The sequence below is a fragment of the Poecilia formosa genome, unplaced genomic scaffold, assembly GCF_000485575.1.
Source record: "Poecilia formosa unplaced genomic scaffold, Poecilia_formosa-5.1.2 Scaffold39, whole genome shotgun sequence".
Lineage (NCBI taxonomy): Eukaryota > Metazoa > Chordata > Actinopteri > Cyprinodontiformes > Poeciliidae > Poecilia > Poecilia formosa.
This window is the reverse complement of record NW_006799978.1, coordinates 1,375,119-1,401,818: the sequence shown is the minus strand read 5'-3', so window position 1 is coordinate 1,401,818 and position 26,700 is coordinate 1,375,119. Positions and strand designations below refer to the sequence as shown.

General features: G+C 36.3%; 1 protein-coding gene across 3 annotated transcripts in view; it reads right to left on the bottom strand.

Moving 5' to 3' along the window:
- The window catches only part of fstl5 (follistatin-like 5), a 192,272-nt gene that overhangs the window by 94,672 nt on the left and 70,900 nt on the right, over nt 1-26,700 (bottom strand). For all 3 annotated transcript variants that reach the window (XM_016670941.1, XM_007551027.2, XM_007551028.2), the window contains exon 5: nt 3,202-3,398. In XM_016670941.1, the coding sequence (XP_016526427.1) occupies nt 3,202-3,398 (197 nt within the window). The remainder of the gene's footprint in view (nt 1-3,201; nt 3,399-26,700) is intronic.

Genomic DNA, 26,700 nt, shown 5'->3' with positions numbered 1-26,700 from the left:
TTCATTCAGATCTAGGATGTGTTATTTGAGTGTTCCCTTTATTTTTTTGAGCAGTGTATATATAATAAAAAATAGACTAAGTAGACTTCCAGTCACCCAACAAACTAATTTAGCATTGTTTTAGGATAGCCTCTTGGTTATTTTAGTAATCAAGAATTCTACTGATAATTCAGATGATTAATCAATTAATCGGATGAAAAAAAATCGCAAATTTTTCATTTAAACACCTAAGCTTATTTTATGGTAGAACATATTTTTATTTTCCAGGTAGAACATATTTACAGACTAACAAGTTTTCCTTTACTTCTTTGATGCTACATGCATTTTATCTACAGTTTTGGCTTAATGAGGGTATTGATATTTCAGTAAATACCATATTTTATAGTCTGTGTACCCCACTTAAAGAGTAATCAATTAGTTGATGATTATTCCAATAATTGATTCATTACGCTTAATCCTATTAATTGTTTTGTCCCTTTAATCATCATGCAGTTGCTTCAGGGAGGGATAAAAATATTGTCTAAATTTAAGACATTTTAGTTCTCAAATTTCAAATACATATGAAACATAAACCAAAAAAAGAAGAAACAAAATAATTTTATGTCTTCTCAATCCACCAACACTTTTTTTATGCTGCCATACATGCTTTCCTCCTAGGAAGCAATTTCTGTGGGAGATCTGCCAAACTCGTTTTTTTAACACAGTGAGAAAAACCTTTTAGTCCTTTGAAAAGTTCCTTCTACTTTGGCCTGAGAAGATTGAACAAATATCCTCACTTTCAAATCCTTCCAGCTTTATATTACAGACGCTGAGACGGTCAAAATTAATTCTCCTAACTTTAGCATCTCTTATACCATCTTTTGGCATCATTTACTGCAAAAAAAATAACACATTTTGAAATTTAGATTCATTGGACTATATAAAGACATTCAAATCAAAGTAGTGAATCCTGCTTCACTGACGACATAGGCACTAACAATTCCAAGCCCTCTGCAGAGTAGATGTTCAACTGTATCAGCAGTAAGGTAACAAGAAAAGCAACTGAAATTGTGGGTTTGAAAATTCGCTGCAGGGTGCTTAGCCCCTTCAATTATTCAAATATACTGCATAATAAATCAGTCTTCAGGTATGCAGAGACTTTGTTATGCCAAGAATGCCCTCCTCACTCATGCCAGCCACAAAAAGCTTTTCTTACAACATCCTTCTTACTAGTGATGGTTAAAGGCTGCGGCTCCCCAGGAGCACAAGACTCTTTTGACCCACATTGCTTTTCAAAAGGTTTACTTAAAGACACCCTCTGTAGCTACCAGAGTGGAAGAAAGGCAGAGATAAATGCATGAGATTATGATGCAGAGAAAAGCAACTCCACTAGTCCTTTGATTTTATTATGCAGATATAAAGATCATTAATTAAATGATCAAAGGGGTTACATTTTGCTTTAAATACCGAAACTTTTCAAATCCTCAGACACTACTGTCTTCGAATTCAAGCTAAACATTAAAGACGTGGCAAGAAAGCTTATTAAAATACTTATGGCTATTATAAAATATTGTATCCAAAGCAAAAATGATAGAAGCAGTTTCTGTTACAGTGTTACAACATTACAATAGCAACATTGAGAATATTAAATGCACACCTCTGTGTTTTAAGTTTGCACACAGAAGTGATGAGCAGCAGGGAGGATTTTCTCAGTAGAACTGAAAGTTAGACTGAAACAGTGTGAGCCGTCAGAACCATAGAAGTTATTAAATAACGAGTTAAAATGACAGAAGAACGTATGCAAGCAGCTGGACGATGCAGTCTGGCCTGTAAAAAATTCAGTTTAAACAAAATAATTGCACAGCAGAACATTCATATTTTGTTTTTAACAACCATACAACCTAGGTGGGCGTACAGATAATCATTCCTGCTGGACTGCATCTGGAATATGTGCCAGCTGATACATCATTGGAAAGTGGAGTGTCTTTTCACTCGATGCACAGCTGAAGTGTAGCAGAGTGGTCCATACTCCCTCTGCTGCCTGTTGGTTCAGATGTTTTCATTTGCTTCAGCTCTGCTGTACCGGTGCTGCTGATCCAGAATGACATTTGTTGGCTTTTTGGCATTAAACATAAAATCTCAGCTTGTCCTTGCCTTAATTCTTTAATTAACTGTAAGGTGAATGGGTCTGTGGAATAATCACAACCAAACACAAGTGATCGCAAAATCAAGAGAAGGGTTTGCTTTAAAATAATAACCTTTCCAAATCAGTGATCTATGGCTGTCAACACAGCCTTTGTGGGTGCAGGTGTCCCACTTTGTGAAAGACTGCAGAGCATTTTTGCCTCTTTTTCCTCGTCCCACACATTTTGATTTTCAGAAGTCAAAGCTCCATGACAGACACCTATTGATGTTCTTCTCAGATTGGTGAAGGTTTTTTTATGAGTGGCTGTGTTTGCCGTCAGTCACTCTGGACACATGGGGCAAAATGAAAATTAACCTGCCACTGAACAGTACATCTCCTTCATGCAAATGCATTCCATAATGGACCTCCCACTGAATTAAAAGCATAACTTTTTTTAAACACGAGTTTTGTATGAGAATGAGTGAATTCTTAAGTTCAATCATTTCCAATAACCATTTGTTCTTGTAGCAACCAGTAATGTTATAATTTGGTCATTTTTTTTATAACAGAGACAATTAAGTAACAACTAAAATGTATCAGTTTTTTTCTACATCATTTGATGAAAAATAAATATTGTTTAAATATGGTGATGTGCTATTAAAGCTTTATTGGGTTTCCAGGTAATGCAACAGTTTCTTCAGTTATAAAACTTTGCAATATGGTGGGTGATTTTGCCTCCTGAAAAATAAATGACACACCCTGCTGCATTTAAATTGCATTTAGTGGAATTAACAAATAGTGAAACAAAAACATTTTGTTCCCAGCAGTTTTGTAATTGCTGTCATTATCAGACCATTAGAATTAAACTATGTGAATGAGAGTGGCTTAATTTGTTCTTCAGCGTACCAACCCTTCTGTTTCGAGCAATCTTTACCCTGCACCACATGTTGTTACCCTTAGCGTTTAAGTTTGTTATTTGAACTATTATGCTTCATACAGTGTGAAAGGCTTTTAAATTAAACAAGAAGCTGATCCATTACAGCACCAATTTGCATAACTGACAATATTTGAAAATATTACAGCTTTAAACTGCTTACCTGTGAGAGCTCGCTAGCATCTATCAGTCTGTTGCGATCTACATCGAAGCGTTTAAACATCAGGTCAACCAGTTGCTTCTTGGCTGCCATGCTGTCCTTGTGGGCCCCGTGACCTGCAGCTCCCAGGTATCGCTTGTCATGTAAATCCAGAATCTTGGTTTTCAGACGGCGGTAGTCATTCAGCCTGCAGTCATCATCTGGCAACAGAGGAAATAGGGAAACAGAAAATTGTTCAACAATTGCTTAAAATTGTTTTAAACATTTTCAAATTTAATCTGAGCTGAAAAAGCTCACGTGGACTGGGTTTTTAAAAAAAATCTGTAATTTTTATTAAATCTGAAAACAGTGTCTTCCTGACTGCATCCCATTCTGCCTCTTAGAGGTCTAGTCTGATTTTCTATACAGCACCATTGCAACACAACTCATTCAAGATTTTTTTTTTCTATAGAATACATCTATGATTTGTTACTTTGTTACTAATTTACACAGCAGCATGACATTTCTGTGCCTCATGGTGCTACATTTTCTTCTCTGCTCTCTGTTATCAAGCTGATGGGAACACAAACACATTATCAGGTTAGCAGTCTTAAGACATAGCACCATTTTAAAAGGTTATGCTTTAAAAATGTACAAGAATAATTTGTAACATAGCAAATACTAAAAGACAGCTGCAAACTGATGGTAAAGTTATTTTGAATGAACTGTTAGTATGCCAGGAGACTAGAGTACCATGTGTGTAAAGCAGCTGACTGCTGGCTCGCTAACCTAGCCTGTTAGTTAAGCAAACAGCTAAGATTGGCCTGGTGGACTCCAACTGTTGCTTCATATAGATCAGAGTAGCAAGAAGCATGAATATTCTACGCAACCATCACTGTTGATTTCAAAACTTCTATCAAATTTAGTTGGAGTTTATTATGAATGTAGTTATTTTATGCTTTTCTTTAAAAGGGTCCTATTACATATCCTGGAACAGGTTAACAGGTCTTATTAGGTTTACAAAACAAAAGACAAACCATAAGTAAGTCAACAACAAAACATCTTTTCAAGCAGCCAGTGAACAACGAGTACATCGATAAAACCAGCTGACCAAATGTGTTTGAGCTCCGCTTGGGTTGTTAGGTAACAGGGCATGCCGTGCCCACAGACTTTGACTTAAAGTGGCAGTTTTGTGTATTTTACAAGCACATAGTGCCATTTTATAGCACAACTAACTCTGTTACTTTCAGCTGTTATAAAAAACACTGTATATATTAAATATGACTTGTCCAGTTACAAAGACAGAGGTCATTGAAATCAGACCTCTGTCTCTTTAAGAAGCTCCTACTCTTTCTGATCTTCAGCATGTCAACACAAAAATACTTCTCATTATGCAGTTAACCATTCTTAGGCGAGTTGGACTGAGAAGTATGGCAATAACGAGTTCAGCAGACTCACATTATAACAAAAAATAAAAGTTAAAAAAAAGTTAATTCTTCATAATAACTCCCCTTTTAGGAACCTGACCCTGCCATAATGAGCATCTTGATTCTTTTAAATTGTTTGTGTCGATATATAAACAGCAGCATGATGTCTGTTTCTAAAACATAAATTCAATAATGATTAAATTCACACACTAGAATTATTAAAATTCTTGCCAATTAGCATTTGAACAAACAAATCGCCCTTCTGGATCTACCATAAGCTCCTGTGTGTATTAAGTAAGCACTTAACCTGAGCGTTTCTGTGATTTTCTGCCTCAGAATGGATGCTCAGGAGTCTTTCACAGAAAAAAATATGCACACCCACACTTGCAGCATTTCACCAAGCGATGAAGAAACTGATTAACAAATTCATCATACAGGTGTCAGGAGCAAACCCTGACAGCAACAGAAAACATGATCACCCTGTATTTACAATCTGCCATCAAAGGGTTTACATCAAAGATGTCAACTGGATAAAAGGTTTAGAGGAGGGAAGGCGAAACGGAGCTAAAGAGAAAATAATGACAAGAATCAAAGGTTTACACTCGTCAAAATTATTTCTCTTTGTTTCAACTGGAAGTGTACCTCCCCTAGTAAAAGTTTTATTAGCTGATGTCAGCCAGCCCAGAACAAAACAACTTTGTTCTCCTTTTTATAATTCTCTGGGAAGAACAGTGACATCACTGTCACACTCTCTGGTGTAATCAACATCTAAGAACAACATCGGCTACATGGAGTCTTTTACAAGACATCTGAACTTTGTTCGGAATGATAAAGCAAAACCAATTTATAGAGTGTCATTATGAGATCTCTGATCAGTAGAACTGCCTACGTGTTGAGGGTTGATGACTTGTAATCCTGAGAAAGAACAAACCAGCGACAGGAGCAAACAGCTTCAGTGTACCATCTCATTTTTATCTTATAGATCTCTGTCAATATTCCCTGGGCGAAACAACTTGAGCAATCAGTAAACTTAAAAATGAGAAGCTTGAAAAATCCTAGCCCTAATCCTTATGAGGGATGAGAGAACTGCAAGACAGTCTCAAACTTTACAAGACTTTAACATTTGACTCCAGCTCTACTATACTTTCATCTCAATCCTACGTGACCCTTTAAAGTCCACAAGGTGGAAGTTTTATACCTAACTTTAAAATAATATGCAGTATTTTGAGAAAGTTTTCATATGCAACCGTATATCAAGAAGGGTTTATGTAGTAGATAATCCAAAATTGTTGAAGTATAATGAGAAAAAATACAGTTACAGCAGCCTGAAAAAAAAAATTGAATTAGGATTGTACGCAATAGACTAACAGTGTTATGCATATTTTTGATATAAAAAAATATTATTTTTGTATGCATACAATACCATTGTGCATTTGTAAACTGTAAGTAATCCTGGATCCTTTAGCAGACATTTGGATGAATGCGCTTTTGTCACACAAGTTTTGTCTTTATTTTAGGTTAAGCAGAATAAAAAGGAGTTAAATGTGAATCTATTCCAATACTTTTAGTAAAAAAAAAAATCATAGACTACTTTGTGTTGGCTTATCACATAAAATCCCAGCAAAATACATAATAATTTGTGGATGAAGTTTGATAAATAATGAATACACAAGGAATGGAAATATTTTTGCAAGGCACGAGAGTGATTGAGGTATTTTTGTCTTGTCATTCAGAAAACCAGCTCCAACCAATCAAAGTAGACAAAAGAAAATTAAGAAAAAAAGGACTATGGAAAGCACAACTTAGGTGGCAATAAATAAAAGGTAGTTGGAAACTTCTGGCGCTGTATTAATTTTTGTTTGCGGGGGTGTATCAACTTTAGTAAAGCTGGGGTTTGAAGAGTCAATGTCATTGATTCTTGTGGATCTTCAACAGTGCACTGTGGCGTATGCTACAATCATGAACAAACACTGCAGGCCTTGTTTCAGAATGATCTCACTGGTTTCTGGCCTTAAATATTTACCTGAACTCTCTCGTGGTGCTACGTTGTCAGTTCTGAGGTGTGCAAAGCCACACAGAAAGAAGTAAACATTGGAATGCTCAGGACCAATGCTTCAATGTTTTTTTTTGTTTTGTTTTTTGCTTTTTTTGTTAGCGGGTAAAGCTGCAAGGGAGACAAACAAAGGTATTGACAGATGTTTGAGTTGCATTCTCAGTCTGAGTTGTGCAGGAACCAGGGTGTGAACACCAACAGCAAAGCTGAGCAAGGTTCTTAACTTGCCATAGATGGAACTGAATGATCAGGAGAAATATAAAACTTGCTTCTCTGTTAGAACAGGAGGCAGAGTCAGTGTTAAATACCCTGACAGCAGCAGTCTGCCGCATTTCATGGAAAAGGGTCGGTTTGGACAAGTTTCAGTGTCAGAGTAGCTGCCTTGGTCACAAATGGCAAAATGAATAAAAGATAAATGGCTGTTGGTGCGCCCTGGGGATATGAAGGTCAGTTACATCAAAGAACTTTACAAGTTATGCATCTACGCACACACACACACACACACACACACGCAGAGAGAGAGAAGCTGACAGGGCTCAGCTGATTTAGAGGATTTTATAGCTTTAGCACATCGTTGCAGGCTTATATCAGGTTTGAAATGAGCTCATATTTTTTCTTATCTACATATGAGGAAAGGTAACATAGGATTCACGTCTCTTACATCATCATACTCTGGCTGTACTGGTGACACTGTATGCAGAGCATGTAGCAGGATTAACAGCCGACCAGAAACTGGAGAGAAAGACTCAAGCACTGATTTGTAGTAAGTTACCAAATAGCTATGATCAATGCATATGAATCAGATTGAACAATCATATTGGTAAGAAAGATCTTGTTATCTTTGACTCAAACTATTTCAGGTCTACAGCTGTGACAGGTTACCCAACATGGAACAAACAGCCAGATGAAACCATGAATAAAATAATAAAAAAAATAAAATAATTAAAAATTGCCAGATGATGTCACAATCTGTAACTGTGTGGTGGACCACCATTAACTGATTTTAACCACACAAATGACGAACAGACTGAAGCAGGAAGGTAAAAAAAAAAAAGAAAAAAAAAACTATTTGTATTTTGGCCTAAAGTGAAAGCATTTACATTTTCACTTTTAATATTGTGTTTGAGTCAATAAATATATTTTGAAAACTAAAGCTGATCCTGTGGTTAGAGATATATGGTTTGCAACCTATAAACATATATTCTGTCTCAATATATTGAGAACTAACTTGTGTCAAATTATAAAAGTAAAACTGGCAGAAAAGCTGTCTGTGCTTACTGAACAACTGAGGAAGAAAGTGCTGTTAGCATGCCAGAGGCTGTCATGGGTAATGAGCTTGGACGATCATTACAGATACATTACAAAGTCAGCCATTTGTTAATACTACATGTTAGAAAAAAAGATGACTATAACTTTGAAACATCTTTCAATCAGCATCTCGAATGACTATTGTCATATCATTTTTTAATAAATAGAATAAATAGATTTTTAGATTCAAATACTTATTCAGGTTAAAAATGAAGATTCTATTTCTGGTTGAGTTGGAACCAATTCTGGTTCTGTGATCATAGTATCAGGTCAGAAAACCTGAAACTACACATTTTCCTGGGTGGATCATTGTCCCTTGACGAGCTGACACAGTGTGATCATATCTAGATGGAAAAGTTTGCCATCACCTGAGGAATGTGTTATCTGATGTATGCTTATTCTAATGAGATTTGGAGGTCCAAGGTTGGCCTAATGTTACTGCTTAGCTTCACAGCATGCTGGTTGGATTTATCACTCAGATACATGAGGTGGTGCATGCCCAGCAGTTTCCCGGATCTCATTCTACAGAACATAAAGTTGGCAATTGAGGAGAAGCTAAGCAAACGAGAAAAAGTCTGTTCACATCATGTTAAGTAATTAATGAGATAGAAATTCAGTTTTTTCCGCTTTGAGTCGGTTGTGAATGATGAACTCCTCCCATAAGGCAGCATTGCAGAAGCAGTAGCTATCAGGTGGAAGATGGTTTTTCAAGCATTTTGATTTCTGTGAAGCAACTGAAGTAGCAATCATATACATCCCATTGATTTTCACAATTTACCAACGGTAGATGGATCTCATAGCACAAAATGCCACAATATTTTAAATGCCATATTTTTTAATCCAAATAAAGTTTGCCTCACAAAATTCAATCCAGTTGCCACTAATTAGGTATTTTATCTGTTTGGGTAACTACTATTTGTTTTTGTTCTTTTCTTTCAGTTTTTCTCCCATAATAATAATAATAATAAAAAATAATAATAATAAAAAAAAAACTTCCAGAGTTTTGGTTTCTTTCTCTGGAAAAATATGTAAAATTATCTTAACCAAAGAAAAGCTGAATAAACGTTCCTCTTTTTTTTTTCCAAGGTCATCTTGTAAATGAAACAGGATAGCTCATCGTACACCAGCCCCAAAGGCAGTTTTGTGACTTTATTAAGATAAATACATTTTTGAGGTGAAACTAAGATGAAACTGACCTACCTAACCTGTAACCAAACATCCCCATTTGGGTTTTTCATTTTCCAATGTGCAAATACTTGCATCATAACCGACAGGAAAATGCATTTGTTAAAATTAGAACATATCAGATTTTACATTCATCACATGCAGTGTAAGCGAGTAGGTAGTGCTGTCAGAGTAAACACACAGGGATCCGTGTTTGTCTTTCAGTACTTCTCTGCACAATTATTGATTAAAGCAGATTGTCCTCAGTCTCAGTATGGCAAACGGACAGAGTTCATTTATTGAGCTTTGTGCAAAATCATCTATATTTAATGTAACACCAGATGGAATAAGACATGAATTCTAAAATAGTTGCAACACATCATTTTGGATATGTGACAAAACATTTTACTGAGGCAATGCTAAATGGAGTTGGAAATGTAGTTTGATACTGAGATAACTTAAGAGAGTGTCTATTTCAGGGACAAAACAAAAAAAAAACCTTAAGATAAACCGAATACCATTATTTTTTTCATTTCCCACAAGAGAAACAAGGCCAAATTCAAAATAGAACATAATGATATTCTCCTGGGCAAAGTACCACTGAGTCTACAGGGAGATGCTAGTGCACTTGATGGAGCATGAAAACTAAAAGCAATGTTCTTGATTCCTGGATGTTCATGAATGTTCAATATTGTAAACATGATGGGCGCCACCTCCAATAAAACAAGGAAAGCCATCACTGTGCACAGTGATGCACAACACATCACATACTATGGTGAAACAGTTCTTTAAATCATCATTCATCGCAGAAACAATTACATACAGCATGATGAAAGGATAGGACAGTAGATGTTTTCTTTAATCAAATATCATGCAATCATTTTTATAAGACTGCTTAATGCACTGCTGAAAATTCACAATAAAAAAATCTACAATGTCACACGTACATTGTGCTGACCCCGTTTCTTTACATATCTTTTTACTTCCTTACATTTTCAGACTACATTGAAATCTTTTCAGCAGGCTTTCATTGAAAGTTCTCCAGATTTTCTGAAGGAATTTCAAAGACCTTTGTAGCTCATTTACATTTTCAGTCTGGTACTATGCCAATGTTAGAAGGTTTTGTTCAAAGCTGTATAATTCTGCCCTTTGAATTACTAAAATGTTAAAAAGGCTGCAGAACACCAGAGGTGAGGCGGTGTTGTGTCTACTGGACATATAAAAGTGAATTTACCAGGAAATTAATTTTAAATTGACTCTTTGGAGCATTTGTTGCCAGATGTTTTCATTTTACTTGAACTAGTTAAAAACTGAAAATATAGTTGATTGATTAAAAAAAAAAAAGTTTGGTTATGGTTCAAAACCCCACAAAACTCAGAACCCCTTCAGAGTTCAAGAGAAACTTTCCAAAATTCTTGAAAAGAAAGTGTGACTCCTTGGAAACAAAGTGTGGAGAAACAAGGAATGACCAAAGGCTTTGCTCAACGCTATATTCCAGTACAAACACCAGTGCCCCAGCAGTGAATGAAGCCCCACCCTGCTTTGACCTGCCACTTTAAAAGCACTACTGTTTTATTTATATAGTGAAAGTGTATGCTCAGCAGAATAGCTGGAGTCAACTCTGCAGAAAGCTTTCCTATCCCTGCATCTGCTCCCTAACACCTCTTCAGCTTTTCCATCACCGTCTCCAGGGCCCTGGCTACTGCCGCGGTTCACAATACATCATGAAAGCACAGGATGACAAGTGGGCTACCCAAATCAGAGGTCACTGATTGCAATCTTTAAGAGCAACTAAAGGTGTCACTGCAGCAACACCTGACTGGATCTGAAATGGATATCTGAGCAGTGGAGCCTCAAACCATCACTGCTGGTCTGACTGACAGTTATATGCATGCAAAGTGCTCACAACAAGCTCAGATGTGAGATGAGACTTCTGCTCCTGTTTCAGAATTTACTGTAAAGGTCATTATAAATAAATCTTTAAATCCATAAAGCAATGAAGAACGAAATAAAAAATAAGGCTAGAAAATTACTTTTGAGCTCAGAAAATCCTGCTTGAAAGGTTAGTTTGTCATCTGTTGTTGACCTTTTTCATTTTCCATAGAGAGAAAAGTAATGTGATTTCACTTTGTATGTTATACCAAAAACAAAAACAATAAAGATGAAATTACATATTTAAATCAAACTTTGATTAAATCTGTAGCAACATGTTTATTCAAACTGAAATACTGTTTCAAAGATATCTTAATTAAATTTATACAAAATCTGACAAATTTGGATGGGATGTGAAATGAAAGTTAGACATTGAAGTGAAAGTGAATTCCTAATATTTGAGTTGAAGTAAAAAGTAGCAAATGAGAAGAACAAAAAAAATGAACATTTTGAAGTGTCTTTTGACACCCTACATCAAGTCACACCACTTTGTCTCTCTCTGGGAGAGATTGCCTTTCTATATTTCAGTCTCTGACACTGCCGTTTCTCTGTGGATGAAGTTGTAATTTTCTCCCCCCCCCATCTTTCATCACCACAGAAACTCTGCCTCATGAGGTACTACCTTTCCCCCTGTGCCTGGAACGAATTTTTAACGAAGAGTTAAACAGTCATCTGAAATGTGGCCATTATTTCCATCTACCAAGTCACTTTATTACAATAATCTCAGAACATTCTGTACATTACAAAATAATTCTAAAGGAAACTCTATTCATAAGGATCCCCACTGATCTTTCTTGGCCATGACATAAAACATTTGAAAGTAGGTTGTCTTTAAAAAAAAACAAAAAAAAAAAATCTACATTATACAACTACACACCTCAAATTTGACAGGGAAGTAGACTGAGATGGATGGCAGACAGAGAGAGAGAGGGATAATGAGGATAGGGAGGGTTAGTTCTGCTCTCAAATCTGATCCCAGTAGAGTTGATTACACGGATCGTACTCCGTCACTGGCAGGTCTTGTTGATGACATGATGGGGGACAGTGACACGAAGCCTGAACATACCAACACTGGGCCAACACATCAACACAGATGCAGGTTTATATTTAGAATGCAGCAGGAGAAAAGTGGGGAATGGAGTTTTCATGTTTACTGTATTCTTAGGGCACAGCTATTACATTGATTGACATTTTTAAGAACATGGAGATGGGGAATAAATGATGCCACCAGATTATTTAAGTGCAAAAGAAAAGAAAATATATTAGAAATGAGTCAGGGACACAGTGTAAACTACTGAATAAATTGTATCTCATGTAGGCCAAATTTAGTTTTGGTTTCATACAAAGAGATGACTTGTTTCAGTTCCTTTATCACCCACCTGGCTTGAGCCAAACTTTCCACAATACTTATTATGGTTCTCTCAAATTTGCTTTTCTTTTTATCACACTACATATAGAAAGTGTACAACTAATAGTTTTCCGGTCAAGAAATATACACATCTAAGGTCTATTGATCTCAGATGTTTTTTGGTTTTGTTTTGTTTTGTTTTTTTAGTTTGGAACCCATTGCCTGTTGGGTTTGTTTCAGGACCTGGAAGACCCAACACATAATGATATAAAATAAAAAATCAGATATTACAGTTTTTGTCCTACAGGACCATTTTTAACGGAGAAAAAATTATACAAAAAACTTTTGTTTTCTGCATTTTGGAGTCGCCTTCGACTTTCTGCCACTTGACTTTCTGACTTTCCATCATATTCCACAAAACAGCATCCTCATTTTCAGGTCAAGACAATCCAACATGTTGAGTATCCAAAATTTGAGGTCGGAGTGGTCCCAACATCTTTCCAGCCACATTAGATAACTCTTAATAGACCACACACTGCAGGAATATCTTCTAAGATTATCTGTAGAACCACCATGATAATTGGACAAAACATTAATTTGTGTTGACCTACCACAAAATAGCCCAATCAAATACCCTTTTTAGTGTTTTCAGTGGTAATGTAAAAAAATATATATATCTGAAAAGCTCAGGGGGTACAAAGGTAGTCCCATAAGCTTTCACTCCAACCTGGAAAGATGCAACCTTGAATTAGAAAATCAAAACATTTTAAAATGTTATTTTCAAGATGACATCACAATAATTTATGAGTCTTTAAAAAAGTATTAATGTGTAAATTTTGAGCTTGGAACATTCTCGCCAGATTGTTTCATTTATTGAATTTACTCAATTTATTTAATAAATGTAAATATATGCAAGTACATTTATATACATTGATAGCATGCATTTAAATGTATGCTACTGAAAGAGTAAGCAAATCACAACTTTGAGGTTATTTATGGCACTGAAAACGTCTGATGTCTTCATGTTAAATTTGAGGACATACAGGGAACCATTTTGTTCAAACTGTTGATAAAATTGCTCCAGACATATAGTATTCACTTTTTACCAAGCAGAAGTCTTTGCTCTGAAAGCGTTTGCCTTTTCCTCTGGATCAGTGTTTACTTCAACCGAGGTGTTTATTTTTCTCCCGAGTGCATCTCAGCTTCTAATAAAATGTTTGTGCTGCATGAATAAACTTTCAGCACCAGGAAGTGCTTCTTAAAACATGCACAGAAGTCTATTCAGCTTCATAGAGCAACCAGGAAAATACAGTCACTGGCAAACATATCAGTCATCAGCCACTCAGAATAAAAGCAATTATTATACTGACCAACTGTAACACTTTGATTATTACAGTTACTCGGCAGCTCTGCTTTATGTCCAACAGTGGGGTCAGCATCAGGTTACAGGATGGTGGCGTCATTTATCCACCCACTGGACTCATAGCTGGGAACCATAAGTTGAATTCCTATAGATCAGTTGCTCCACTCATGCCCTACTCTGCAGCTCTTATTGATCTGTTCATAAAACATTCAGCTTCACACCAAGCAGTGGAAACAAATGTTTTAGCACAACATTGACCTGCCACCATTTATGTGCTGACACAAATCTTTTAGTTTTATGATCTCTCAAAGCTGAAAGCATCAGTATGTTAGTTATTGTAACGGAAAGACACCTTACAAAAACAAAAAAAAAAAAAAAAAAAAAAGTGCTGTTGAGAAATATCCTATAAACATTTAACGATTATTTGTGTACAGGAACTAGCCAACCGTCCTTCGGCATATGTTCATTAATCTTTGTCACTCTTTGTTCACAGAATCAGCAGGGAGGAGTCGATGAATCCATGCCAGCTGGATTGTTCATCTACTTATAAAATGTGAGGTTGGTGAAGACGATTTTCACCTGTATGGTAAGCTCAGTCCCTTTGCATCTGACAGATATTCAAACTTGGTGCTTATGTGGTTCTTGGCTGAACATCAGGGACATTTCTGCTCTGAGCACAAACTCTGAATCATTGTTACTTCAGTATTCAACAACTGCAAGGAAAATGATGCTTTGCTACATCTATAAAACAGTCTGCACAGCTGTGCTGAGTGCAATTGTGCACACAGGTGTCTGCCAAATTTGAGGTTCAGATATACAACATGCTAGACACATTTTTTAATTTAATGCATTATGATTATTTATAATGATTGAGCCTGATTTTTTTTTTTTAGTGCCCCCCACAGTGCAATATGCGTGGGCGGAGCATTGACACCAACTAAAATCATTATGCACTGAACTCTAGAAGCAGAACGCTGTGCTAAAACAAAGACAACGTTTGTCTTTAATTATATTTATAATAAAAGCATGAAGCCATTTCAAGCACAACAGATAACCATTGTTTAATTAGTTTTTTGTACAGTTATAAACATAGGTCTCTGCTTTAATGAGCCAGCAATTATTTATACAACCATTTGTGCTTTTGGATGTTTGGATAAAATTGGTCAAATTGTATTTCTGTTCATCATCAGCTAATCCAACACTAGGTCGGATAATAGAACAATGGGTCAGATAGATTGCACTAAGCGCTTTAATACAAGCTCAAAACACAATAACCACCTCTAAAAAGAATAAATATTTTTTTTTTAAAGTAGGTGAAAGAAGAGAAATGAAAATCAAGGAGCAATGATGGAGGTGTTTTCAAGATAATGGCTCAGACACAATCACTAATGCAGGATGCAAACATGGTTCTGGACAAACTTCAAAGTAAATAAACAGGAATCAACATTCAGTGTATTCTGTTAGGACTGTATGTCATAGATCAACACAAAATATTGACATTGCAGAAAAGGGGATCGTTAATTTACATTAAATTCAGTTTACTCTGATGCTCCTAAATAAATGAATCCACCCGTCTGCATTTATTGACGATGATTTCGTCAGTCACATAAAATCCAAAAAAAGTAGATTGAAGTTTTTTTCTACAACTTTTAACTCAATGTATAAACATCTTACAAAGGTCTTTATGCCTGTACAGTCACTGATTATTTTTAATAGACTTTGCAGTCATCAAAACATAGACTGCATCTGCTAAATCAACAAACTGGCCTGAAATTAAACTTGTGAAATTTTGAACACAGCAAATTATAGCTTTAAACTGGATACATGTACAATATTTAGTCCTCAGAGTCCACCTGGCAAAACGGACTTTAGACATTAGCAGAGGTAAATAAAACTCCTTTTAGGACAATAAAATTATTCTGCATGGTCAACACTTTATTCAGCACTGCAGGGGGGCATGAACATCAAACATGTTTAATTGGCTAATTTGTCATGTGACTGTTTGGGATCTCAGGGTCAGTCCTCTGAAGACGCCTTTGATAGAATAATTGGCCATTTTGGGCTCATAATGAACATGCAAATGACTACATGTTGCTTTGAAGCTAAGCAAGATATAAATACACACATTGATCAAAGACACCAGTTCCCTGTGTTGAGGTGTGGAGACCTGCAGGGATTTCGGATCTCTATACATGACAGTGGACCATTGAAAAATAGCATTAAGTAGTAATGAGTTTAGCAGAAAAAAATAGATGTGTTGCATCCAAAGGTGCAGAGTAAAGATGTATCATATCATTGGGAAAAAAATATTCCTCATTGTTTCTTGGTTATGTGGGTATAAAAAATATATATATTTATCTTTCAAAAGATTTAGTTAATGTGAAACCTCTTATTCAAAATCACTGCAGACACACTTTTTACAGCAACACCTATTACTGTCCTGTAATCATCTTTTGACTTCTAGGACTATGTCATTTGTGCTGACTTAGTTTTTTTTATTATTTCTCCCTGTGGAACATATGGTCCACTTTTTTAAATTTCATTTAACTTTATTACTCCAAAAAAAGAAACCAGAAACAAAAAAAGGAATGCATTTAAAAGGAGGAAACTCCCTTTGGAATATCAAATTAGAAATAGCCATAATAATAAAGCTGATACGGCACAAAACACATTTTGCAAACTATTCTTAAAAGTAGCTTTTCCAAAGCTGCAGGAGTCTGGAGTGAATAAGTGATAAAGCTATTGGGGAAAAATAGGTGACCCATTAAAGGAAAACTGCAAAACCAAGTATTTTTCAACAGCATGACAGCTCTGTTTGCAGATACACTTTTCTTCTTCTGCATCTTAAAACAAGATGCATACTGCATAAAAACAACAGCTTCCCTTTAAACCACACTAACCTGTTAAGATTGCTAAAATGTGTTTTATTTGGTTCATGTCAGAATAAAGAGAGCAAAAGAGATTTATTTTTGAGATTATTTGTATTTCTTGATATTTTGTAGAACTGCCTTTTAAAGTGCCTGAGTTTGTACAAATGGCATTTTCTGCATTTTGGGAACATGCCCTATTAAGATCTTTGTCCTGTCTCCATTTAACTCAGTTTATGTAAATTAACCTATGAAATGCCCATTAAATGGGCTTTCCCAAATCGTTTCTGAATTTGATCATCCAAACTAACCAACTGAGGCACATAAACTCAGACGCTTAACAGCAAAACATGATTTACATCAAAATAATCAAAAGAGATATGAGAGTTATTAGGAATTTATTTTTCTAATTTTGACTTACTCTAAAACACACATCAAATACAAATGTAGCTATCTTTTAGACCTTCAGTTTTAGTTCATAACTCTTAAAAGTCTAGACAAAGGGCAAACTAAAATGGCTGCCTGTTTCAAAGTGTTTATACTAAACACTCATACTGCCTTCAAATTCTAAGCAAGACTGTAAACAAACTTCCCTTTAAAATTGAAGTTATATGCTCATACATTATAAATGCTTGAAGAACATCCTGTTTACTGGAGTCAAGGGCGCGCCGACAGCTATGGATCAAATTTTAAAAATGGGATGACATTGCTAATGTCCACTATAACACACTTCCATTCATCAGTGAGTGTCATCATCATGAAAGGAGATCATTGCTTTATGGTTGATGGTGTCTTTACATAACTTGATGTGAGAAAAAGGACAATGACAAAGTGTAGAAACAGAGTGCATTAGAGTTACAAGGTTATTCCTCCTGGAGGTCAGAAGTGAAAACAGAGACGTGGACAAATTATTTGGAAACTTTACAGAAAACACAAAAGAACAACAATATCTGATATAACGTGAAACCTGAAAGCTTTAATGACACTGTTTCCATATGTATTACATATTTCACTTAAATCAGACTTATTTTGATTGCAATCTACTTGATTGCATTTCCGCAGTTCATCACTTTTTCACATTTGTGGGTTTTTTTTGTTTTTAACGCGTTTGTCTCTCATTGTTTTCTGTTTGTCTTGCTGCTTTTAACAGCATTGTGTGTTACATACAAATACATTTTGACTGTATGATTGGTCATATTTCACATGAAAACAGCATGGAGAAAAGATGGCACCCCATATTTCAGATTCTGTGGCCACACTACCAAAAAGTGATATCTGTGCTTCACAGTGAAATGTCAGAGAGGTAAAAGGTAGCTCACCAGAATAAAATGTTCAATAGGATTAGGATCTGGGCCCATAGATAGCCATTTAAGTGCAGTTAAATGTTATCCTCTCACTCTGTATGTTTTGAGTCTTTACCCTTTTTGAGAACCAGTAATCCCCAGGTGAGGCAGAGCTTTCTACAATGGCATAAATGTGAAAGAAAAAAAAAATCCACACCAATAAATTTGCGACAGATTGCATATATGTGTAATATTCTAAATTTACCAAGGGGTTTACACTCAAATCCACAAGGATCTCTAACTTTAGGGGAGGAAAAAGTTGACATTAACAAGCAGAAAATACATTAGAAACTTTTGAAGGTGCATGTCTATTTCTGACTGTGGCCGGTAGCTAGAAGACCGGAGCAAGCCAGCTCATCCTAAGAAGGTGAATTTATTTCAGTTCCAACAGAAACTGATCGTAAAGATTTCTGCTGCTTGACAGTCCATGTTTGTGCTTCCATTCCTGATATGCCTAGATTCAGGTCTGCACTTCAGACAGGACAGTTACTACATGCACTTTGCCATCCATATGGGAAATAGTGTTATAAGTCATGTCGAAATAAGTCTCTCAGGAAATATATGTTTATGATGGTAGCAAAGGTTTTTCTACACTGTCCAATAGATGCCTCTGTCAATGATACGCTCACATATACACAAGTCAGACATCAATTTCCAATGATGCACCATAAGCCATAACAGTCTCTGTTTAATGCCCCTTTCACTGATAAGCCTGGATGGTATTTCTGATTTTCCAACAAACAAGCAGATATCCTTTTTTCCCAAAACCGACTGAAACCAAAACTCATCTGACCACAAAAAAGTATCCTTTAGCTCAGTCTACTTGAAAAGAAAAGTGCTATCTGTGCAGGGCAATATGTGAAACACTTACCTATGTTAGAGAGTTTTAAGTTACACTGTGGGCTCCAGAAGTAGTTACATAAGATTTCCAAAGCCTCTAAAACAGTGGTTCTTAACCTGGGTTCGATCGAACCCCAGTGGTTCGATGAGTCGGTCTCAGGGGTTCGGCGGAGCCTCTGCCGCGGAGGTAAAGACACACTTGTGTAAAGTTGTGATGACGCCCCGCTTTACCATCACTTGCTGCAGAGGATCACGTTACATTGCTGAGCCAATCAGAGCTGCGGAGGAGCACTGATTGAAGGAGTTCCACTCTCAGCGTGGATTTGAACTTGTGTCTTTAATTACTTCAGCAAAGCTCAGTTTTTACCAAATTCTGTAGCTTTCGGTGTACTTCTAAATCTGCTCCTTAGTCGCATCTTTTCGGGATTGGTACCGCCTCTAGTGCCGTGAGGTGGCAACACAATTAATATAATTACATTACTAAATCAGAATACCGCAAAGTCTTTATTATTTATTATTAATTTTTCATTTTCTTAAGAATGTAAAGCTAATTAAATGATCTAAACAAGACCTTAATGTGGTTCCAGTTTCTCTCGATGGCCAACCTGTTGAAACTGTGGCAGATTTTAAATACCTTTGGTCGTTCCTGGACAGTCAGCTCAATTTTGCTGAAAACACTGACTATATTTTGAAGAACTGTTCTCAGAGACTCTACCTTTTAAGAAGACTTAGTGATCTTGGGGTGACCCAACTATGCTCTAATTGGGTCACCCCTATGTCTTGAATTTGGGAGGGAAAAAATCATATTTTATTTATCACTACAGAAGGGTTCAGTGAATGCGCATATGAAACTGGTGGGTTCGGTACCTCAAAAAAGGTTAAGAACACCTGCTCTAAAATGTAGTTACATTGATAATGATGGGAGGACTTAGCCCTTTGTGTAAGGCTTTCCACTCAAACCTGTCTAAGGGCTTGAAGGTCACATCCACATAATTATTTCCAAGTTCTGCATGCATGTTTAGGTACCCATCCTTTGAATGTTTTCGCCTGATTGTAAATAGCACAATTACTTTCACTGTTTTTTTTTTCTCATTTACCTTGGTTATTGCCTGAAAGGGCTCCATTTTTGGTGAATGAATCATTTCCAGGTGCTTCTGAAATTAAAGCAAATGATTGTTTTTTATTATTATTATTTTAGTAATTCAGTCAATAAAATTAAATACTTTTAAAGAGCTTTTTCAAATATTAATTTCTGTCAAATGTAACGATTATGGCTGAGACCAAAAACTAAAAATCTCATGGAAATTTCAATATTATATTAAACAAATACAGAATTTGTAATACAGGAATGATCTTGGTCATGTTACACCCTGCACACTCTTGGAGAAGTCTGTTGACTTGACACTAATAATGTTAAGACAGAAAATAAAAGCTTAGCTGTCTTCCACAATATTTTAGAGCACCTCTGCTGACAAACTTTATGAAACTTTATGGAGATACTCATTCCATTTTCCAACCAGACTTGGCACCTACCCACACTTCCACAGGTACCAACACCTGCTTTAATGACCATAGTGTCACTGTGCTTGATAGGCCAGCAAACTGGCGTGACCTAAATCTAGAAAATCGATGGAGCGTTGTGAAGAGAAAGATGCCAGACACCAGATCCAACAGCCCAGAAGAACTGAAGACTTCTTAACGCAACCTGGGCTTCTTCAAAACCTCAGCATAGCCACAGACTGATCCTGCTTTGAAGCACTATCCAGGAAAAGGGAACCTCAACCAGGCAGAGACCCAGTTCAATAAGTATCCAGGATTTTACAATGTATGGACATAAGTGCATTACCGCAGTAAGTTTTCATTGCCCTAAGCCGTCAGAAAATAATGACAGAAATAAAGAGTTGAAGGATATTCCTGTTTGTACTAAGTTTAATATGAATTTCACTTTTTGAATTAAATTTCTCAATAAAATTTACTTTTTAATAAGGTCTTGTTTTATTGTGCTGGATCCTTATAGCTAATCATGTTACCACATTATCTGCAATATTATTATTTTCCAATAGATTTTGCAAATTGAGAGAAATTTTATCTCTGCATTTTGCTAATGTTTTATTGCTTCATGTAGTGTCAGACAGATTTAGTGTATTACTTATATTTCTGCATTATAGAAATCCTGTCCAAAGTGTTCCCAGGTTACTCTTTCATCTCACTGCACAAATTTTGCTAATCATACCAGGAATGTTGGTGCCATCCCCGGGTCAAAAAAGAAATTTGCTACACACAGTTTCCTATTGAATGTATCACCCAATCAGACAAGGAGATTCAAGTCTAGCCCTATTTGGAAAACTCAGTGCTGTAAATAATAAAATGATTCAGGTAACTTTAATATTGAACTGGTGTGGGTGTTCAGACTTGTCAAACAACATAGGTTACAGCTGCTCCAGAACTATGAAAACAATTGTTTTCATGTCTATTGACCTAACGTTCACTGCTAATGTAAGAGAAGATTATATTTATCATGTCATAAGTCTACGTTTTAGTGAAGTACAGAAGAAGAAAATGTATGTTGCTTCTTTTAACCTATGGACTGCTGCACAGAAAATTTAATTCTCTTGGTATGTCAAAAAACAGCAAAAGTTTCATTTGTTCAGATTATTACATTTGATTTACACTCAGTTAACCTTCTACAAGCACCATATTGCATTATGTATATTAATATTTGTTATTCTTTTTCCAGCTCTTATACATTCATCCTTAATGGTGTGTGTGATTTGCTTTCTTCTTCAAACAACGGACAGCGTGGTGACACCATTGTGCCATCATTTCCCTTACCAATTCACTTTTCAACAAATGAGCCTGTGATATTCCCCACAGCTGAGACATATATCTGCACTGGCTTTTCGCTGCATTTATCTTCATGCAACTTTAATAAGGGAGGCAAACGGTGCCATGTACACATTGATATGACTATCATTAGCCGATGGCCATGTCAGAGCAAAAGGAGACAGGAAAATCTATAAAATAATGACCTCTTTTTTTACTGTAATTTTCCAGGGTTGAATTAGGACAGCTACGTTCTGTTTCTTAAGCTTCTTCTGTGACAAATTTCGATGAAAAATTGATTTTGCCCACTTCAAAAAGAGACATATGAATGGACGGTGTCATTTCTCCAGACAATAAAACCCTTTGATTAAATCCTATTATTGAGGCAAAGAGAGTCATGGAGGCACCATTTATTTCTCGACTTTAAAAATTGTATTGTATGTTTTTAGCAATTATCATCATGAAAGTGATCTTGCATGACTTTTAAGAAATGTTAAACATTAATTGTCACATTCATCGTTAACGGAACAATTTTAACTTTCACTGAGGTGAGAAAAGCCAAAAGTGCTTTGTAAATGTTTTCCTCTCTTAGCATCTGGGTCCTTTATAATGCTATTTTTCCATACTTTGTGTTTGATGCGAGCGTGAAAAAGCTTTTGTGACAAACACTTTCAGAGAGATGAAAAGCTCAGAATGAGACATTGCTACAATGTAACAAAGTGGAATTGGGTGGAATTCATGAAATAAATAACTTTCTACCACGTGACAGCCCACGTTTTGTACACAAATCAGGCAAAACAGGCAGGTCAGACCAAAAACACTAGTCTTCTCTTCATCTTGGCAGCTGTTAGTGGGTTGCCAGTAAATTAACATTTGTTTTAAAACCTCAGTGTAAGCAAGTTTGGCAAGGGCTTAAACTGTGATGGCTGGACAACTGGGTCAAAGCACCTCCTGTTCCCCGGCTGGACTGACCGGACAAAAGTGGTCCAAAAAATGAGCAGAGGTGAACTGGCAACAGAGTCATTGATGCACATGGGGACCAAAGGTTGGCCCCAGGTGGGACAATAGATGAGTAACTGTAGCTCAAATTAAAGAAGATAATGATGGTTCTGACAGAAAGAGGGCAGAATAAACAGTTCATCCCAGGATAGCACACATAGTGCTGCAAACCAGTCAAGGTGAAAATGGCATTCCTTGATGGACTTGCCCTTTTTCAGGGGGATAATGTGGCCTGCCACAAAGCAATAATGGTTCAGGAATGAAATATTTTCCCTACGTGAATCCAGATGAGCATCTACAGAGTATACTGAACAAAATAAATCAATCCATTGAGGCCACACCTAGCAACCCAGAAAACTTGAAGCAACCATGCCCAACTTCAGTCATCAGTACTTATTACACTGCAATTTTTGGATGCAACCCGTCTCCAGCACACCTGAATCAAATGGAAAGCTTGTTAACAGGCCTTTGGTGGTTTAGAGAAGGGATGAATCTAAAGGCTTCAGGCTAGTAGCTCCCAAAGACTGGGGAATAATACATGAGGATCTGCTGCTAACTATTTGGTGCCAGATCCCACAACATGTGGGTCAGGACTGTATTGGCACCAAAAACACACTGTCAGGCAGTGGTTCATGATATTATACCTAATTAATGTATTTATTGTATTATATTAAAGATTTTATTCCTACAAACGTTAAGGTAGGAGTAATTGTTCCTTTTGCTGCTTAGCAGTGTCTTAAAAGCAAATAACTGGTTCCATTTTGAGGATGACAAATCTTTTGATGTTAGACATGCTATACTTTTCACCCTCTCTTGAAGTAAATACTTAGTGTGTGAGTGAACGGTTTACAGACGTATTGCATTATATTGAGAATTTGATCCTTTGATGTTAACAGAAAGGACTACATTGTAACTACATATGTGATTTTCTGTTCAAAACGCATTTTTCTTGCATCATTGGAGATTTCCCTCCTGCCAAGTGGAGTCTGTTTGGATAGGTCTACTGGCCTTGTGAAGCTGAGGCAGAACCATTTGCTCTTAGAATTCACACGAAGCTCTGGGAACAGACATCCCTGCTTACAAGAGTTCAGCTAAACACAAAAACAAATAGACAAACCACTGCTGAGGCAATGTGTGCTCTCATTCATAACTGTTGCTATAGATAGAGGTTGGCAACTGTACACAAAAGTCAAAGTGGTGCTGAAAGTTTTTACAAATCTAACTTCATTTAAAATCAACAAAACATATATTTACATATATTTTGACAAAAATGTGGTAGATCACTTTTAATGAGAATGGAGAACTCCAGTCCTCCAGGTCTTATAACGAAACAAAAATGTTTAGCAAAGTGGCAACAGTGAAATGACTTTAAAATACTCCTAATGTGAGGCCTTAATGAGCTGCATTATGCTCAATAACTCATATGTGTTTTGGTTGTCTGGCAACAGAAAACAGTTCATGCATAAATCTTCTAAAACAGGTTGTAGCTGGGAACAAAGAAAATGAAGCAGATGGTAACCTCTGGTACAACAACAACTGCAGCTACTCTTAAATTGTGCATACATGTCCTGCTGTTGAGGGAACATTGTCTCAACAGAAATAATTAAACCTTACTCTTTCAGAGATGCTGGAAGTACTAAAGAAATATAACTATTGTTTTTTTTATTGAGTTGTTTTTGTCAGGCTTGTTTTGGTAAGAAAATGGGGTTAAACAGCGGCAATCAGTCATACAGTTAGGGAGTCACATATCTCTAGGTGGCAAGAGAGAAGATGGAAAAAGACTTAAGTGCCAGAATAAGGACACTCCATATTGAGATCACTTTGCTAGAGTCAGCAGCAATGTGAATAGGCAAATAAAAGTACTTGCTTATAAAATGGTAAATGGACTGTTTCCAGTAAAACTGACCACTTAAAGGCTTTATACTACATTATTTGCTGTACGAGTTAAAGCTCTGATTCAAAGATTTCTCGAATATGCATAAACAAGTCTAAGCAACACTCTGGGAATGTGTTTACTGAAGGAATTACATTATAACATGGTATAAAGTTGAAAAATTTTGATTTAACCAAATGGACTGAAGAATTGATTTTGATTTGGAGTCATTTGATTCTTTTGAGAAAGCATCTGTTGTGAACTGGCAGCATCTGAAATGAATTTAGGTTTAAGAGAAAGCTGGGCTCACAAATGAAATGTATTGGCTCAGAAAAATACAGGTTAGGAACACCAATTCACTACGTTCATGTTCTTTCAAAATTTGTGGTTAAGGCTAGTTTATTCCTGGGTAGTTTGTGTCAGAGCCTGAAAACAGGTTTGGCTCCAGCAAATGGCTTTGTCTGGAGGCGAGTTCCAAATTACCACTTGTCTTTGGCCAAATGTGGATAAATTGGGCTCACCGCACCTATTCTCTGTCAAATGAATCAGCTTCCTACTCCAAAAAAATTGTTTTTATCTAGGAAACGAGATTGAAATAAAGTGCAACTATGGAACCTATTTAAAAAAAATTGTTGGGAAATAAAGGTCTTAAAAATTTCACAGAGTTGAAATTGACCTCCCACTGGCAAGTAAGCAAAAAGTGTGGTCATTAAAAAAGGTGTTGCAGCATAATGTAGCAAGTACCAGATAAAAAGCTTTAACAACAAAAAAGCAGCCCTGTTTTGCACGACAAAATCACTTCCTTCATCACGCAAGCTTTTTACTTGTGAAGAAAAAACATAAAAACAGACCATCATGTCTGCTTTAGCTGCAAAATACATCACAAAGTACACAAACCAACTTCAAAGTCAACAGCACCGAGACCTTGTAGCAGACAATGGCTTGGACGTCCTTGCAAACTTAATGATTCACAGGTCTGGATTTTAATGAGGGGCTTGTTCTCTGGCTCTGCTGTCGATGACAGTGCCAGGGCTCGTGCAGGGGTTGCAGCATAAATGGCACCACAAGAGTCATTAAAAGAAGGCAAGAACACACAGGAGGTTATAATTCCCCTTACTGCGTTCAGGCTGAGTTCACTGGAGTGACTCTCCGGTGGGAAACGCAAAGACACATCGTTAAGATAGAGAGTCTCTGGAGGACAAAAGACTATGATGCTTCATGAGCATGTTTTTCTTGGCTGGGCTCAGGGGAGTGATCTACAAAGAGTTTGTTCGACTGAGAACGCCAGGGAAGCAGTTAAAAACAAAAGCCCGACATTTCAAGAAGAACCTACTTTCATAGAGCCAGTGTAATCACTTATGTTCAGCCAAGGCTACATACTTTATTCTTGGTTTATTGCAAAGTATTCAATATAAACATGCTGTACTCTGATTAATTAAAATGTAACTCGGATGTTTGTTTAAAAGAAAAGACTTAAATTCCTCTTTTTAGCTGTTGAGCATAGGTAAAATATAGTCTATATATGCAGTCAGAGTCTAGAAGTGAATATGAGAGAGAATCTAAGGAAGCAGAAGTTTAGAGTGACATCAAGGAGTCTTTCTGCCTCAAGGACTTTATCATCCTCAGAAAAAAAAAAAATCACCCAAATACCAGTGGAATTATGACAAAATGCTGGTCAGCCATTGAATAAGAGCTCTGACGACTTTAAAATATTTGACTTAAAATCTTATATTTCACTATTCATGGTAAAAAAAAAAAAAAAAACATCTAGCTTGATTCAATTTAAAGCAAATGTGTAGTTTTGTGTGAAAATAGGAAAGCAGCTTCATATCATTTATTTGAAATGAATAAAAGATTAAGGTTTTTTACTTGTATGGATGACCATGTACTCATCAATGCAAAATGTCAAACTGATTTTCCATCTCCATGATGATTTGAAATAAGATTTTTCTTCCCTCTTCGCTCAGAAAGGGTTAATCATCTCTGTCTGTCTGTCTGTCTGCCTGATCATATTACTGCAACTGCCAGTCCTTTGATTTCCTTACACAGCTCAATTCATTTTCTTCCCTAAGCTGGAGTCATATTGATCTGGACTTCAAACACAAGATTTTACAAAGTGGCTTATTATATAGGCCCAAGATCGCGTTTAAAGATCATCCGACAGGTGGCATGTTTATTGATAT